The following is a 19,133-nucleotide window of genomic DNA, read 5'->3' as shown; positions in this document are numbered from 1 at the left end:
GGACCGCTTGTGAGAGCCCTAAACGGATCTCCAAAACGGAAGAGAAAACGCCAGTGTGAAAGTAGCCTTATTCATTGTATAGTGAACATGTATGCTATTTTGTTATTATAATTTGTGTACAATTCCTCCTCTTTTTGATATCTCTGCTTTCAGCCATTGATTAGAATTCAGAGAAAAGAATCTGTCCTGGTCATGTGCTGATCAACAGGTGCTCAGCTAATTACATTTATTGTATACAGTATCAGAGCTGTATCTTATAACGAGCTGTGCACCTGTGTGCTCATCACATGACCAGGACAGATTTTCTTTCTCTGGATGGAAAATATGGACTCCTATCCACTGAACTCAAGCAAAGATCTTGATGACCATGAGTAATTCATAAACAAAGTATATTAGAAAGTTCCATAACTTTTTATTGTATAATCAAAAAACTCGAATTGCTAAAACAGAAAAACCCCTTTAAATGTACTACAGAGTGGAAAGAAATCATTCATAGATACTGGAAAAAACAACTTTGGCTGGGTTCACATCATGTTTTTGCCATCCGTTTAACGTATATGTGGCGAAACCAACCTCGCCACTGGGTTTTGGAGAGGACTGTTTAAAAGCCTCTTGCCTCAGGATTATGGCCCATAGTAACTGTAAAGGAGAAGACAGACCGGCCGCACAGCTTAAATCTGTCTGTAGAATTGTATTTTATGTTATTATGCGTTCGGTTAAATTGTATGTTCTGTGAGGGCACCCAGATAGCTAATATTATTGTATTCGTGTATTCTGAGTGCCATTCACCTAATGATATGCACTCAGACTTGAGCTATCTGGGGATATGTTAAATGTCTGTGTTTGCTGTGGGGGTGTGCCATTGTGTGTTTGGGTGGTGATTCCTGTCCTGTTGTCTCCACATGTGTATTGGTGATCTCCCCTTTGTCCTGAGAGATAATTGGATTGTCTTCGGTTGTCTCCGGGACAGAGGGGAGGAAACCATGATGCATTGTGGGGATATGTTGTATCTGCAACAAACTGTAATAAAAACCAGGCTGGGTGTGCCAGCACTTCAGAGCACTGCTTGACCCTCAACACGGAGCCTTGTCTCGTTATTGGGGGGATTCCATGTATGCTGTTGGAGACTGATTGCCAGGAGTGTAAGCCGACTGAATGCTTTTCCTGTTCGCCTGCTGACAGCTACTTGCGAGGTTCCAGTTTGGAGTGCTATTTTGTATCCAGTTCGGGAGTTTGGTGTTCTGCCGTAGCTGTGCCTGTCTCTCGGAAAGGGGCATATTGTCGGAACGGATTTTAACCCCTTGTCTGCTGAAACGGTGCCGTTACATTGGTGGCAAGCAGCGGGATCGTTCCTACAGCCAGAAGGACAGCTACAGGAGACACCATTTCTTTGGATTTTACAACTTAAGGGCAACGCATGTCTCAGTACAGTGACCCTAAAAGCACCAGGATGGAACCAGCAGTGGAGTACAGATACTCTGTGGAGGAATTTGACCGTATGATGTGGTTGCGGCTGAACTTCTTCGGACCCAATCCAGCTGAGAAATACGTGAAGTTCGTGAGGAATCTAGTGTCTAAGACCCTACTATACCGGGCAGAAGGTGACGGTCAGCTGCCACGTTGGGTGGACCTCCATCGGAGGTTACGGTTGCGGGACAGTGGGAGCCTAGTCTCCATTCCCCAGCGGCAGTGTGAAGTGCAGGGAGAGGAGAGCAGCGGCCTCCCTCCCCAGCGGCAGGCTGAGTTACAGGGGGCAGAGGTAGTTGTTCCTGCCCCCCAGCAGCAAAGTGATGTGCCGGGAAGGCAGTGTGAAGTGCAGGGAGGGGAGAGCAGCGGCCTCCCTCCCCAGCGGCAGGCTGAGTTACAGGGAGCAGAGGTAGTTGTTCCTGCCCCCCAGCAGCAGCATGATGTTTTGGGAATTGGGAGCCTAGTCTCCATTCCCCAGCGGCAGTGTGAAGTGCAGGGAGGGGAGAGCAGCGGCCTCCCTCCCCAGCGGCAGGCTGAGTTACAGGGGGCAGAGGTAGTTGTTCCTGCCCCCCAGCAGCAGCATGATTTTTGGGGAATTGGGAGCCTAGTCTCCATTCCCCAGCGGCAGTGTGAAGTGCAGGGAGGGGAGAGCAGCGGCCTCCCTCCCCAGCGGCAGGCTGAGTTACAGGGGGCAGAGGTAGTTGTTCCTGCCCCCCAGCAGCAGCAGGATTTTTTGGGAATTGGGAGCCGAGTCTCCATTCCCCAGCGGCAGACGGAGTTACAGGGGGCAGAGACAGTCGGTCCTGTCCCCCAGCGGCAGAGTGTCCTACAGGGAATAGAGAGCCCAGTCTCCTTTCCCCAGCAGCAGGACACTGTATTGGGAGCGGAGGCGGTCGGTCGCCCTCCCCAGCGGCTGGAAGTATGTATGGGAGAGGAGCTCGTTACCCCCTCTCCCCAGCGGCAGCTTAACGCACCAGGGGAAGACAGTAAGCCCCACAACTGTGCAGATGGGACCGTGGTCTCTGCACTTACAGCACAGGGGGTAGGGACAGTCGGTCCTGTCCCCCAGACAGTCGGTTTCCCCCTCCAACAACCAGACTCGATCCAGGCTTCTTCCGTGGTAACGCTGGCACCAGGGCAGAGTACCGCTGATCCCTGCCCACAAAGCAACCTCCACTCCAAGCCAGGGAGCAACTCAGAGACCGGGAGTACCAGCTACAGATATAATCTTGGTGGATTCACTGGACAGAGACAGGCTACGGAATTCAGCAGGTCCAGTATTGGGTTGTGGGTGGGCTGCCAGACTAACTCAGGTACCGACCGGCGTGAGGTCAGGTATCTGGTTAGTCTTCCCTGGGGGGGGGAGATGTGTGGCGAAACCAACCTCGCCACTGGGTTTTGGAGAGGACTGTTTAAAAGCCTCTTGCCTCAGGATTATGGCCCATAGTAACTGTAAAGGAGAAGACAGACCGGCCGCACAGCTTAAATCTGTCTGTAGAATTGTATTTTATGTTATTATGCGTTCGGTTAAATTGTATGTTCTGTGAGGGCACCCAGATAGCTAATATTATTGTATTCGTGTATTCTGAGTGCCATTCACCTAATGATATGCACTCAGACTTGAGCTATCTGGGGATATGTTAAATGTCTGTGTTTGCTGTGGGGGTGTGCCATTGTGTGTTTGGGTGGTGATTCCTGTCCTGTTGTCTCCACATGTGTATTGGTGATCTCCCCTTTGTCCTGAGAGATAATTGGATTGTCTTCGGTTGTCTCCGGGACAGAGGGGAGGAAACCATGATGCATTGTGGGGATATGTTGTATCTGCAACAAACTGTAATAAAAACCAGGCTGGGTGTGCCAGCACTTCAGAGCACTGCTTGACCCTCAACACGGAGCCTTGTCTCGTTATTGGGGGGATTCCATGTATGCTGTTGGAGACTGATTGCCAGGAGTGTAAGCCGACTGAATGCTTTTCCTGTTCGCCTGCTGACAGCTACTTGCGAGGTTCCAGTTTGGAGTGCTATTTTGTATCCAGTTCGGGAGTTTGGTGTTCTGCAGTAGCTGTGCCTGTCTCTCGGAAAGGGGCATATCGCCTAAACGGATTTTAACCCCTTGTCTGCTGAAACGGTGCCGTTACAGTATACTTTGTAAAAAAATACAAACCGGATTCCCAAAAAGTTGGAACACTAAACAAATTGTGAATAAAAACTGAATGCCATGATGTGGAGGTGCCAACTTCTAATATTTTATTTGTAATAGAACGTAGATGACAGATCAAACGTTTAATCCGAGTTTATCATTTTAAAGGAAAAATACGTTGATTCAAATTTTCACGGTGTCAACAAATCCCAAAAAATTCTGGACAAGTAGCAATAAGAGGCTGGAAAAAGTCAATTTGAGCATAACGAAGAGCTGGAAGACCAATTAACACTAATTAGGTCAATTGGCAACATGATTGGGTATAAAAAGAGCTTCTCAGAGTGGCAGTGTCTCTCAGAAGCCAAGATGGGTAGAGGATCACCAATTCCCACAATGTTGCGCAGAAAGATAGTGGAGCAGTATCAGAAAGGTGTTACCCAGTGAAAAATTGCAAAGACTTTGCATCTATCATCATCAACTGTGCATAACATCATCCGAAGATTCAGAGAATCTGGAACAATCTCTGCGTAAGGGTCAAGGACGTAAAACCATACTGGATGCCCGTGATCTCCGGGCCCTTAAACGACACTGCACCACAAACAAGAATGCTACTGTAAAGGAAATCACAGAGTGGGCTCAGGAATACTTCCAGAAACCATTGTCAGTGACAATCCACCGTGCCATCCGCCGTTGCCAGCTGAAACTCTACAGTGCAAAGAAGAAGCCATTTCTAAGCAAGAGCCACAAGCTTAGGCGTTTTCACTGGGCCAGGGATCATTTAAAATGGAAGACTGTTCTGTGCTCAGACGAGTCACGATTCAAAGTTCTTTTTGGAAATCTGGGACGCCATGTCATCCGGACCAAAGAGCACAAAGACAACCCAAGTTGTTATGAACGCTCAGTTCAGAAGCCTGCATCTCTGATGGTATGGGGTTGCATGAGTGCGTGTGGCATGGGCAGCTTGCATGTCTGGAAAGGCACCATCAATGCAGAAAAATATATTCAGGTTCTAGAACAACATATGCTCCCATCCAGACGACATCTCTTTCAGAGAAGACCCTGCATTTTTCAACAAGATAATGCCAGACCACATTCTGCATCAATCACAACATCATGGCTGTGTAGGAGAAGGATCCGGGTACTGAAATGGCCAGTCTGCAGTCCAGATCTTTCACCTCTAGAGAACATTTGGCGCATCATAAAGAGGAAGGTGCAACAAAGAAGGACCAAGACAATTGAACAGTTAGAGGCCTGTATTAGACAAGAATGGGAGAGCATTCCTATTTCTAAACTTGAGAAACTGGTCTCCTCGGTCCCCAGACGTCTGTTGAGTGTTGTAAGAAGAAGGGGAGATGCCACACAGTGGTGAAAATGGCCTTGTCCCAACTTTTTGGGGATTTGTTGACACCATGAAATTCTGATTCAACATATTTTTCCCTTAAAATGGTACATTTTCTCAATTTAAACTTTTTTGTTCCGTGATTTATGTTCTATTCTGAATAAAATATTAGAAGTTGGCACCTCCACATCATTGCATTCAGTTTTTATTCACGATTTGTATAGTGTCCCAACTTTTTGGGAATCTGGTTTGTACAAAAAGGTGGTGTGCTACAGAGTCCGGTTACAAAAAAACTATATATCTTAATGTATGCATTTTTTTTTTTTTTTACAACGGAACTCTATGGTGAACGGATACCACAGTATGGCATCAGTCTGAGGCATCAATTAACGTACTGTATACTTTTTTAGTATATGTTTAACAGATGGCACCCTTAGCAATGACCAATTATATCAAATTTTCTATGTTTGTACACATGTAAAAACCTGTACTGACACTAAAACTCCGTATAGATAGAGGAGTGATATACGGGAGTATTGTAAATATCAGCATGGCTTCAGGCCTTGACTATGCAAGCAGTACTGTAGGTTGCTCCGTTCATTGATAAGGCATAGTCAGCTGGATTATAAAGATATATGAAATATATGCAGACTTACGACAAAATGATCACATGTGCATAAACTATTTCTGTTAGACTAGTTTCACACTAGCGGCAAGGAACTCCGGCAGGCTGTTCCGGCGTGTGAACAGCCTGTCAAATCTGTGCTGCCGCTAGTGCAGACTACTTCTCCGGCCCCATTGACATGTCATAGTTTTATTCCGGCTGCCTCTCGGCATATTTGCAGTGCTGCCGCCGAAACTCCGGCCCGCGCCCACTATAGTCAATGGGGCCGGAGCGGTAGTCCAGGGGAACGCATGCACTAGCGGCAGCACGGATCACCTGCCGGAACAGCCTGCCGGAGTTCCTTGCCGCTAGTGTTGATACTGATGTCGACACCTCACATCTGTTTTGACTTTTATGTTTGTTTCTTTTTTAACATTTTCCTTTTTTAATAAAAATAAAAAAAAACAGGACTGAGGGGATATGTTCCCTGCAGCAAACTGCAGCCATACCAAGAAACACACAGTCCAACACTTTCACAAAGTCCAACACATACTCAAAGTTCCCCAGAGGCTATGAAGACTTCAGAAACAAGGAGACGTTCTGTAACTGCCCCGGTGTGCCCATATCCAACTATATCACAGCCCCAGGAAATCAATGCAGCCTTCCAGGTAAGCTGAATATATAGAAGAGTCTCTAGGACAGGATCAGCAACCTCCAGCACTCCAGCTGTTCTGGAACTACAACTCCCAGAATCCTCCTTTCACTTCTATGGGAGTTGCAAAGACGGATAAGTAAGTGTGCATGCTGGGAACTGTAGTTTCAGAGCAGCTGGAGTGCCGATGGTTGCTGATCTCTGGTCCAGGGTCTAATATTTCCTACACAACAGTTTGTATGTGAATGCTCATTTCCTTTGAAGCTTTCCAGAGTAAATCTAAGCAGTTCTGTAATTTTCCCTGCTTAAAGTGTAACTGCCATTTCTTTTTTGTTTTGTCAAATGTGTAGGGCAAGTGATAATGAACATTTTCCAATATACATCTGGGCAACCCCACATATCATCCATAACAGTGCCATCCACAGATCCCCTCCCCGCCGCTCACAGGAGTATACATTTATAAACTGTAATCCGTATCCTGCAGTAACTTTAACTTTAAATCAGCGCTCATCTCTTTACTACCTTACACTCAGCTCCAGTAACAGGCAGTGCGGGCGGCAGTGCTCACTCACTGACGTCACGTGCCTGCACCGCCTAGTGGGAGGAGGAGGCGCGTGACGTCAGTGAGTGAGCGCCACCGGCACTGCCTGTTACCAGAGCTGAGTGTAAGATAGTAAAGAGATGAGCGCTGATTTAACGTTACTGCAGGATACGGATTACAGTTTATAAATGTATACTCCTATGAGCGGTGGGGAGGGGGATCTGTGGATGGCACTGTTATGGATTATCTGTGGGGTTGCCCAGACGGCGCAGGAGAGTCAGAGCGAAGAGCGCTGTGACTTCATTTGCGCCCCCCGCCAGCCCTGCATTCGGCGCACTGGACAAAACATCCGGGGCTCCAGCCCCGAATGTTTTGACCTAACGACGCCCCTGCCTCATATATGGCTGGCTAAAGCTGGATCGTCGGCTCCAACTCATCTCTAGATAAGTCCTTTTCTCTTTTTCCTTCTGTGTCTGTTTTGACTAGGCCTCTAGGGAGACACTAGCTCCTTCAGTTGTGGAAGGAGCTGGGTGCCTCTTTCCCTCTTCCCTACAGCTGAGGGTTTCGTTCAGTGTGGGCATGTGCATACATCTACTATCCAGATATGCACACGGGCATAGCAACTTAGGGAAAGTGTTTTAGGGATTGCTAGGAGGTGACCCCTTTATTCCCTAGCATTTGGGGCCTAGTCAGTTGTTTTGTTTGCTTTGCCGTGTTCTGTTTCCTTCTCTTATCTAGCTACCGTAACACACACATAGCAAGAAAGTGTGGTATGCACCAGGGTTACAAACCGTCAACAGGGGAAAAGTCTTACAATTAGCTCTTTAGTTTCCAGACAAATAGTCGGCAAAACCGTTAACTGTTAATCTTTCCACAAGTAGCAAAGTCTCTATATCGGCTATAAGAAGTGAATACCACGCATCTTTGTGATCCTGGACAGTATGAAGGTCTTATCCAGCTTTTCCTCAGGGATTGTTCTCGCAACAGGAATGATTTTTCTTCTGGAGATAAACTAGGTTGACTATAATTTGGTTTTCAAAAAAGAGCACACAGCTTCCCCGGAATTGATTTAGAGTGACTCTATTTTCTAATGAAGTGACTTACAAGTGATGGCTGTACGGATTTGAGCTGTTCATTTTCCTTTTCTTCTCCATTTGGTCTTGATCCATATGTGTAGACATCTTTGGTCAGGGGTGTGCAGCCTCCTCTGCTATATAAGAAGACACCAGTATTAAAGGGGTTCTCCGGGCTTTTAATACTGATGACGCATCCTCAAGATAGGTCATCAATATTAGATTGGCAGGTGTAAAGGTGTGCACAGTGTGTACATGCCATCTCACGCTTGCTTCTGCTTTGCCATAGACAGCAGTGGTGCGCAGAAAGAGAGACTGCAGATGGCAGGCACACACAGTACGCACAGTCTCCTCATACAGCTGATCGTCGAGGTGCCGGGTGTCGGATCCCCGCCGATCTGATATTGATGACATATCCTGAGGATAGGTCTGTAAGCCGTGTACTGGGGTGGGCTCCCCAGGATACAGCAAAGTCACGAACGAGGAAAGCAACTCCAACACCAGCTTTCGCCAAAACAGAATTTTAGTAAAACGTGTTAATGAACACAACCACAAATGCTGGGAACATAACATAAATGTACATATACCCAGCCCAAAGGCTGAGACTCTTGTGCTGCACAATATGGCGCCCTCCAATGGATGCAGAAGGAAAATGCTGTAATTTACCTACTGGCGGGCACAACCATTCTGCCACACCTTACCTGTTATTACCAAAAAAGAACAAGAATCACTGTATGTAACAGCTTACAATCTTACACAGATCTACAGTATTCACCCTCCCATAACTGGTCCTGTAGCACGTACCTGAGTATTCCTTATAAGCAAAACACCAGCCTGGCTTGAGTTTGTGGGTATTTATCAGCTCTCCAAGGTGAAATGTCCCCTTAAATTATGGAGTCTTTACAATGAACAGTATAATACTTGTGGTCTGACACAAACAGAAACCCTAAATAACTAACTACAGGCCTGGTCTCAGTCTCTAGGCACCAACAATGTAATCTTACCGACCCGGGTCTGCATTGCAACCGCTGGTGACTCTGAACAGAACAAATATCTCTCCAACAAGCATGCGGTACCGCAGTGTATGTAGCTTTGTTCCTCTGCTCTCATCAGTGTTCCTGGCAGCAATCTTCATTCCTCTGGACAGGATCAGGGTCTGGACACGATCAGCTTCACTTAGCTGCAGCTCTGGTCACTCTCACACCTGGCTGCCGTTGGATTCACTGCTCACACAGTCTCTCAGTGTCTCTCACAACCTCCTTCTAAGATGGCTGCTGGCTTCCTCTCCAGACTTGTAACTCCACCCCTCTTGTGAATATGGAGATATATGTACAGTCTGTAGCTGTGTTAGGAAACAGCGGCATCTTGTGACCAAACAGCAGAATGTCAGTCCAGAACATTTAATTTAATCACACAAACAGTGTTCAGACAAGAAGAGCAGCTTCCCCATCTCACAGGTCGTCAATATTAAAAGCCCGGACAACCCCTTTAAATGAGACCTCAAATCAGACCCCAAATTCATAGCTCCTGTAACCCCCATCCTTCCATCCCTTAAATCAGACCCCAAAGTCATGGCCCCTATAACCCCCCATGCTTTAAATCAGACCTCAGATAACACCCGAAAGTCATGGCCCCTATTAACATCCCCCCACATCAATCAGACCCCAGATCAGACCCCAAAGTCATGGTCCCTATACCCCCGCAATCTTTTAAATTGGACCTCAGATCGGACCCCAAAGTCATGATCCCTATAACCCCCCCCCCCCCCACATCCCATAAATCAGAACTCAGATCAGACAAAAATAAAGAAATAAAACTTGCCTCTCCCCTTCTGGAAGGCACTGGCGCTCTGGAGATCCGGTGTGCTCCTCCTGGAGCTGTATACTGACCTGAAATTGCTCACTATGTACTCATGCTGAACACTGTCAGGATACAGCACAGAACACATAGCAGAAGACCACTGAGTGGTGAGTAATAACCGCGCTAGCAGCATTACACTTACCACTCCCCGACCCACCTGTATAAAAATCACTGACAGTAAAAAACACATATTGCATCGTCCTTGAGAATCCTGGACTTTCCTGGTCATTTATAAAATCCCTGCTGGACATTTTGTTTAACTCCCAAAAAGAGGACATGTCTGGAGAAAAGAGAACATATGATCACCCCAGCTAAACTGAACTAACGTCTGCCTTAAAGGGGTTGTGTCCCTTCAGCAAATGACATTTATCATGTACAGAAAGTTAATACAAGGCACTTACTAATGTATTGTCCATACTCCATATTGCCTCCTTTGCTGGCTTGATTCATTTTTTATCGAATTATACACTGCTCACATCCAGGGGGTACGACTACTCTGCAATCCAGCAGTGGTGGTAGTGCTTGCACACTATAGGAAAAAGCATCAGCCTTATCTGTTGGCCGGGACTGTGGCAGCGCTCATCCAGGCCACCTCATATCTGTGCTGCTGCTGTGGCCATAACCCCAGGATACTAGCAGTGTATAATCTAATGGAAAAATTAATCAAGCCAGCAACGGAGGCGATATAGACAATCACAATACATTAGTAAGTGTCTTGTATTAACTTTGTCTACATGATGAATGCCAGCAGGCAAAGCTAAAAATTAAAGTGTCTGATGCCATACTCACTAAAAAAAAAAACAGGGAAGGCAGGGTTAGCTTCCTTGTTCTGAGTTATGTCATAATTATCTAAACAGTGCCATCTACAGACAGCTTTTGGGAATACATACAAAGCATGAACAGATTAAATAACATCATATCAAGAACAATTTTCTAGTACCCTCTTCCGGGGTACTGCAATACCGTGACTAATAGGGAATGTACAATACCACACCATGTGCCAAGAGAGCCAGGGCAAAGCTGTAAGATCACCATCTTCATTGCTTTCTCGCTGTGGAGACCAACCTCAGAGTGTCAATGCTCAGCCAGCTGGGTGCAATGCAATACATGGGAAGAGCTGTAACATTTTATTTTTTTGTAACTTTTTATTTTATAAAATTTTTGTATCGATATTTATACCTGTATAAGGGCTTGTTTTTTGCTGGACAACTTGTAGTTATTATTGGTATAATTTTGGGGTACATAATATTTTTATTCTTATTCTGTATTTTTAGTAGCAAGTAAGCAAAAACCAACAATACTTGCTTTGTGTTTTTTGTTACAGCCGCAGTGATACCAAATATGTGGAGTGATACCAAATATGTGATATTGAAATTATATCATTATTTATTTTTGATATTGATAAATAGTAAAAAAAAGTTTATTAGTACAAGGCATGTATACCTGAGTTAGGCTACTTTCACACTGGCGTTTCTGGGTACGCTTGTGAGACCCGTTTCAGGGCTCTCACAAGCGGCTCAAAACGGATCAGTTCAGTCCCAATGCATTCTGAATGGATAAGGATCCGTTAAGAATGCATTAATTTGGCTGCGTTTTGTCTCCATTGCGTTTTTTAGGCGTTTGTGTGTCCGCCTGACTACGCAGAGCCAAAGGGATCCGTCCTGACTTACAATGTAAGTCAATGGGGACAGATCCGTTTTTCACTGACAGAATAAGGTGCAATTTAAAACGGATCCGTCCCCCATTGACTTTCAATGTAAGTAAAGACGGATCCGTTTTAACTTATACTTTTTTTTAATGAATAATGCAAATGGTTCCGTTATGAACGGATACAACGTTTGCATTATCTGTGTGGATCCATCTGTGCAGATACAAGATGGATCTGCACCAAATGGGAAAGTAGCCTTAGGCCGATTGCACACGGCCGTTGTTCACGGCCGTGGAACTGCGCCCTGGATTCCTGCCGAGTGCAGGAGCGCACGTCGTCATGGGTTGCTATGACGCCGTGCGCTCCCTGCTGCCGCCGCAGTACAGTAATACACTGGTATGATCAGGAAAACGGAAGGGCTGTCCTTCACACTGCATGCCTAGGCTTCAGAGTGAGGAGGCGTGTCTCTCAGTAATCCAATCTAATTGGCTGGCAGGGAGCTGTTGGCTACAGCAAGTGTGTATGGGAAGTGAGGGAAAGCAGTTTTGGCCTCAGAGAACTGGCATAGGAGCCATTTTGAGAAGGTTCTCATATTGTAAATGTTTAAACAGCCGTAACTAATGGAAAAACTCAAGGAAAACAGTGGTATGTGAAGAAACTAAATATTGCTTTATGCATAATGCCGCTGCAGCAGTAACATATGCTAAAATTGATTTTTGGATGAAAACATGACCCTTTAAAAAAAGTTTTATTACATTTTAAAAGATTGTACAAGTAAAAAAAAATGTTTAACTTGTACAATTTTTTAAAATGTAATAAAACTTTACCTTTTTTTGAAACTATTTACTAGTGCCACAGGGGGACTTTAACAGGTGATCGTTTGATCGCTTCTATAATACACTGTACTGATTATGCAGTACTGTGTATTATACTGCCATATTATGGATAATATTCTTTTTTAGAGAATTTGTTCGTAACCGATGTAAATGTGCAGATGACAATACTTTTTAAAACGAAACTAAGTCATATGACCGTTATGAATAAAGTTAAAAATATTAAACAAAGAGACGTATTAGCGTTATAATAATATACTAATCATTTTTATTTATATACCACCATATTCTGCAGTGCTTTACAATTCAGAGGGTGAATGTACAAAACAAAAGATATCACTAATGTGACTAGCTAATATACAACTGAAACACTAGGAGTGAGGCCCTGCTCGCAAGAGCTTACAAATCTATAAGGCAGTGGGGATGACGCAAAAGGTAGTTGATTGTTATATGAAGTGGTCCAGCCATTTTTGTACTGAAAGGAGTGGTGTAGGCCAATGTGTGTGTGCTAGTGCTTTGGGTGTGTCAGAAGATCAGTTCAGGTCTGAATAGTTGGGGGTGGGGTGGGAGGCGGAAGAGTAAGTTTAGAAAGCTTGATACATCTGGATGAAAAGATGAGTTTTTAAGGCACGTTTGAAGGTAGGGAAGTTAAGAATTGACCTGATATTCTGATATTCTGGGGCAGAGCATTCCAGAGAGTAGGTGCAGCTCAAGAAAAGTCTTGAAGATGGGAGTGAGAGGTACAAATAATGAAGGATGTTAATCTTAGTTCACTAACAGAACGGAGAGCACGAGTAGGGTGATAGATGGAAATGAGGCAGGAGATGGAGGTGCAGCACTGTGAAGAGCTTTGTGGGTAAAGGTGAGAAGTTTGAACTGTATTCTGTGGTGGATGGGCAACCAGTGAAGTGACTGGCACAGGCTAGTAGCACCAGTATGGCGAGTGCACAGATAGATGAGCCTGGCTGCAGCATTTAGGGCAGTCTGAAAGGAGGAGAGTTTAGTGAGAGGGAGACCAATTAGTAATGAATTACAGTAGTCAAGACGTAAATGAATCAAGGCAACAAGAGTTTTGGCCGTTTCCACTATGAGAAAAGGGCGGATTCTGGAGCTATTCTGTAGTCGCAGACGACAAGAGCGTGCAGATGATTGGATATGGGGAACAAAAGAAAGATCCGAGTCAAACATGACCCCAAGACAGCGGGCGTGCTGCCCAGGAGTTATGATAGTACTGCAGTGTTCTAAAAAGAACGTGACTTCTGAAGGTAGTTTTATAAGTTGTGTACTTGGCTACTTGCAAATTATGTCATCTTCAATATGTGGGACAAACATCAGACCCACTTAAAGTTCGCAACAGACGTCATATTTCTGATGCAGCTACTGGTAAGCCAAATGTGTCCATAATATTTAGGCATTTTAGAGATGTACATGCTGGAGATTTCTCTGGGCTAATGTTTCAACGTATTGAGAGGGTCTTTCATCCACAACTAAGATTATACACGGAAATTATCGAATCACAAATATATTTGATTTTTGTGCTGCATAGCCGATATCCTCAGGGCTTAACCAGTAGACATTACTTAATATACAATTATACATTTTTTCTATAACAATGATATGATTATACTGATATTTTTATGTGTTGTGCAGTAGTTTTTGTGGCCAGTATCAAGATCTACTCCTTTTTGTGATGCTTTGTTAGGTTGCTTTCCAACAGTTCAAGCACAGTTTGGAGACAGGTGGTAAGCTGATCACTGATTGTATTTCTCTACACCAAGCGTATTTCCCCCACGTGAGCCAAGTAAAGTTGCCCCTCATTAAAGGGGTTGTGTGAGATAATTAAAAGTCTTGGACAACCCATATAATGTCATAAAATTTAAAAAACCTAATATATACTCACCAGTTTTTCAGCGCCATTCTCTACTGGGCTGTTCCAGTACTCCCACTGCCATCTGAATATAGCGCATGACCGCTACAACAAATTACTTTCCTTAGCAATTTACAGCTGCAACGGTGAGGTGCTGAATTCAGGCACATTAAAGTACCGTATAACTGACGTTTCAGTTTATTTTTAATATTGTGTAGGGACTGAGATGTTAAGACAGTGTTTTCTAGTAAAATGAAACACCTTTCCCTAACAAAGTGCCATATTTTTCACCCTATAAGATGCACTCCCCCCACCCCCCCCCAAAAAAAAAGTGGAGGAAAAATGCCAGTGCATCCTATGGGGCAACACTAATGAGCACTTTCATTATGGAAATGCTTATTAGTACAGTAGGACCAGGGAGCGGTGAATACAGCACTCCCTGTAGAGTCTCTGTACTCACCTCTCTCTGGTCTTTTTTTTAGTCTGATCTGAGTTCTAATTAACACTGGGAGTATGATCATCAGTGGGAGTCTAATCTGAGGTCTGATTGGGGCTTTGAGCTGAGGTCTCATTAACATTGGGGGTCTGATCGGAGGTCTCATTAACATTGGGTGTCTAATCTGAGGTTTGATGACAATTATTTTTTTTACTTATGTTCCTCCTCTTTGTCTTATGGGTAGGGTGGTAGATTGCTAAAATGTTTAATACCAATGTACAGTATGTATATTAAAAATAAACTGAAAGACAGTTCCACTTTAAATGTTTGTGTGAAATTTGACAACCTGGTATTATACAACCAGAGTGGCACTTTTCTGTGTTGAGGGTATATCTGAAAAATTGTCAGTGTTGATGCCCCATTTGTCCAGAGGTTTAGTGCACTACAAAACTTTAGAACCATTTAGGAAAATAAGAAAATCTCAACTCATCTCTTTTTTCCAACATCAGACCACAGGTGCAGGGGTGGACTGGGAACTTAAAGTGGCCCTGTTTTGTAGTCTGTTCCAAATTGATGGAAGGCAGGGCCAGTGATACTATATTATGGCACATTATACCACCCCAGCAGAATACCACAATCCATCATAAAATAATTCCAGCAGAAACAAAATACATCCCCAAAAACTTAGACTGGCCAGCCATGAGGAGATTTCAGGTGGCCCCCCTTGGCATCGGCCCACCGGGAAATTTCCCTGTAAGGTCTATGGCCAATCCGGTGTTGCACAGGTGACATATGGAGTTCTACCACAGGCATAGTTTGGTAATTATCAAACGTCTGTATCAGAGTATCCTTCACTGTGGTGAACAGACAGGTTTATGCAGGAAAAGGTGTAAGAACTATGGCCCTAATGTACAAAGCTTTTTAATTGAGATAGAATCTACTCTTGTGAAAGCCTATGTATCAAGTTCCCCCCTCTGTCCATATTCTTCAAAAACATGTTTGTGTTTTACAATCTAAAATGGTATTATATTCTTCTCTGAGGAAATGTAAACCTATTTCGCCTATAGTCTTTGTAGCAAAATTCATGGCCAATTTTTGAATTCTGAATATTGATTCTTATTTATTACTTTCCAGATTGTTGCAGGGTATTCATTTACAGCACGCAGCCAGTATGAGGTCAGTATTAAAGAAGGGGAGCCAGTGATTGTTCTGGAACCACATGACAAGAACGGCAGTCCGGAGTGGAGCTTGGTGAAAGTGAGAGGACAAAGGGGCTACGTGCCTTCCAGCTACCTAGTGAAAATACCTGTGAAATGACACTCCTGGGTTACATAATTTGGATAGTCCACACAGTACCTATAGAAATCCTTGGAAATGTGATTAGAGTACCTTTATATATATATATATGCATGCAGTTGGTTGCATTCAATGTGAAATAACAGCATTTACAACATATAATGCCATAACCAATCAATATAATTCTGTCCATGCTCTGCTTTATAATTATCTTCTTCATGAAATATACAAGAGACTCCATGTAATGTCAACACTTGCAAGCACTTTTAGCATGAGTTGTAAATAGTTGGACTTTTTGAAATGCATTCTGTACGCATTGTCTTATCTTAAGAACCCAAATGAATTTTCAATTAAAATTTTAATAAAATGTTATTAACAAAAAAAAAAGAGTAAGGGTACCGCTCTACCAGAGAGGATGATCACTGTATGACCAATTGCAGAATAAGCAATGCACTAAACAAATCAATTCTTTAACAAATCCATTCTCTATATAGATTTTTACAGCTGTTTTATTTGTATGTTAGTCTTGTTCAGATTGGACCATGACTCAGTTATGCTATGACAGTAGCACATGTAGCAATCAATATTACCATTACCCATGCAAATGCAACTTCTTGGACAGCAGCCCACTGGATAGTTTTCCTATAGGGTCTATGGCCAGTGACAGCCCCCTAGTCTTCAGCTTTTAACTCCTCTGCATGGATCTGGACTTCTCTGCTGGGAAGCTACTGGGCCACTACCTCTTGGAATAGTATTTTTTCAAAAGGCTGCTGACCCATGGGAGTCAAGAGATACTGGTGCGAAGTGCCAAGGGGCCAGGCAAAACCATAGCGAGGTCAGGGCAGGTAGAGTTGTGCAATCCCAAATTCAGTCCAAGGGTCAGGGCAGGCAGTTCACGGTCAGTGGCAGGAACAGGTCAGGCAGCAAAGGTTTGACTCTAGAGACAGGCAGAGGTACATGGACATGTAAGACAATGGAGCAACTTCAGAACACTAGACAACTACAACCTGTTTCTCAGATACCTTCCACAGGTGAAGGTGCTTTAAATACTGTAAGGTGGCCAGCCATTGCCTGAAAAAGACTGAGGTGGATGGATATTGGCCCTTTAAGATCCAAAGGAGACATGTGTGCTTGAGCCCTATGGGTGTAGAGGAGTAGAGAAGATAAGCAGGCCTATGCCTACATGAAGTGGACAGTGCTTTGCTGCAGGCAACAGGACGACACTGGTGGGGACAGACCCCTGAGGAGACGTCAGATAAGTGAAGATGAGCATTTTGGTGGGCAGGGAGAGGCAGTGCTAGGCAGGAACACTGGCATAATAATTTTTTTTACCTTGATTGGGGAAGATGCACATGACTGCACTGCCAAGGGAAGCTCTATCAACAATTGTGCAGCACCATAAGGGACCCCAACAAACCCCACTATAGGTGATTTCCTTTATGAATGGAAGCCATAAATCTGATTGAAATAGTCTAATTGAATGTTTTATGTATGGGTGTTAAAGTATGTTGTTTAGAAAGATGAACTGCCAGTAACAGGTGCAGTGACTACTTCTCAGGCGCTTTCATACAAGTGAGCGCCTGTGACAATAGGTGGAACATATTTCAGGTATTGTGAATGCAAGAATAGAGTATTTTTTGAATGTCTAATAAAAATGTTAAGGCAGTATTAGACCAGCCGATTCTGTGGACGATTTTCGGGAAAGAAGCGCTCCTTCCTGTCAATCGCCCGCCAGCAGAGGAGACCGTTCCTTTTACATGCAGCGATCTCTTCCACAGCATGGGTAGGAGCGATCGTTATACCATTGTTCGTCTCAATGCTGACTAGTGGTTTGCCGGCAACAGATCATGATTAGACAATACTATCTTCCGCAGGCAAATGAGGATTTTTAAGCATGCTGAAAGATTCTGAGCGTTTGCTTGTTCATTGCTGCTCGCTCATTGCAGTATTACACTGCCAGATTATCACTAATGAGTGTAACTACGAACGCTCGTTAATGATAAACTGGCCAACAATTGGCCAGTCTAATACAGGCTTTAGGTTGCAAATGTAAAGAAGAATAAATAAATTGTAATGCTAGTGTTTGCATAGTGAATGTTATTTCTAATGGCTACTGCATGGCACGTCCATAGACATACACCAACGATCCTGGAAGTTAGTGTTGATTCAATCAATGTACTGTTATTTTACTATTAATAAAACCGTCATATAATCATCTAGTAAAACAGTGGCATCTGAAGTCTGCAAACTGCCTACTGTTTATTAATATCAATTAGGTGAGAAGAAAACAACATTACTTCCAAGAAAGGAAGGACCAGACTACCACCCCACCACAGTAATTAGCGGTAAACCACGTGCAGCTACCACGGCTTGAGCACACCACAATCGGGCACCCTTAAAGAAACACTACAACACAGTCCTTAAAAATAACAGATGGAAATTTATTGGGGAGGTGGGGGTAATATCTGAAATCGGGTTTCCTTGAGTCTTTGTTGGCGTATTTTGTGACAAATATATCAAAATTCACATGTGTGTTAAGTTTGACACATCTTTGAACCTATCACTTTTGTCTAGAAATGCTAGACAAGTTTTTTTTTATGCTACCCTCTGACTGGAGTGAGTTTGCAACTTTTTGTGTCTTCCAGAAGCAATGCCACATTAGTCTATGGGTTGTCTTTAGTATTGCAGCTTAAACCCATGAGGCAGGGACATGGGGACAAGTGTCTCACTGCTTTTCAAAGAAAGCAGCCATGTTTTTCTAATCCTGTACAGTCCTTTTAACCAGTTTTCTACCAACGTAGTACATGTACGGTGCTGGAGCGATGGGCAAACATGGCGGCCGCTTGCACATGCAGCAGGCGTCATAGCCGGTGGGTCTCCGCTGTTTCAAACAGCAGAGACCTGCAGCTAATGACCGCAACTGATAATAATGACGGATCCGTCTCACAAATGCATTGCAATACCGGATCCGTCTTTCCGGTTGTAATCTGGAAAAACTGATCCGGCATTTATTTTTATCTCATTTTTAAAAGTCTGCCCAGGCGCAGACCGCAAGACCGGATCCGACGCTTGGGGCTGGTTCCGGCATTAATGCATTTCAATGCATTAACCGGCAAGTGTTCAGGATTTTCGGCCAGAGAGAAAACTGCAGCATGCTGCGGTATTTTCTCCGGCCAAAAAACGTATGCTCTCCATTCAGAATGCATTAGGATAAAACTGATTTTTTTTCCGGTATTAAGCCCCTGTGACGGAACTCAATACCGGAAAACAAAAACACTAGTGTGAAAGTACCCTAAGAAATGAACAATTCTGTACAAAAAATGGGTCTAAAAGACCCATGATTGTTCAGAGTAAAAAAAAAAAGGATTTTAAAAAAGT

At 44.0% G+C, this 19,133-nt stretch overlaps 1 protein-coding gene across 1 annotated transcript in view; it reads left to right on the top strand.

Moving 5' to 3' along the window:
- Positions 1–17,900, top strand: part of ARHGEF37 (Rho guanine nucleotide exchange factor 37) — a 93,990-nt gene extending 76,090 nt beyond the window's left edge. Inside the window, exons 14-15 of the mRNA XM_044280710.1 lie at positions 6,018–6,217; positions 15,594–17,900. Coding sequence (XP_044136645.1) covers positions 6,018–6,217; positions 15,594–15,776 — 383 coding nt within the window. The 3' untranslated portion in view covers positions 15,777–17,900. The remainder of the gene's footprint in view (positions 1–6,017; positions 6,218–15,593) is intronic.
- Positions 17,901–19,133: the final 1,233 nt, after the last annotated feature.

Source organism: Bufo gargarizans, chromosome 2 (genome assembly GCF_014858855.1).
Source record: "Bufo gargarizans isolate SCDJY-AF-19 chromosome 2, ASM1485885v1, whole genome shotgun sequence".
Taxonomy (NCBI): Eukaryota; Metazoa; Chordata; class Amphibia; order Anura; family Bufonidae; genus Bufo; species Bufo gargarizans.
Note: the sequence above shows the minus strand (reverse complement) of the source record. Positions and strands in the feature narration are given on the sequence as shown.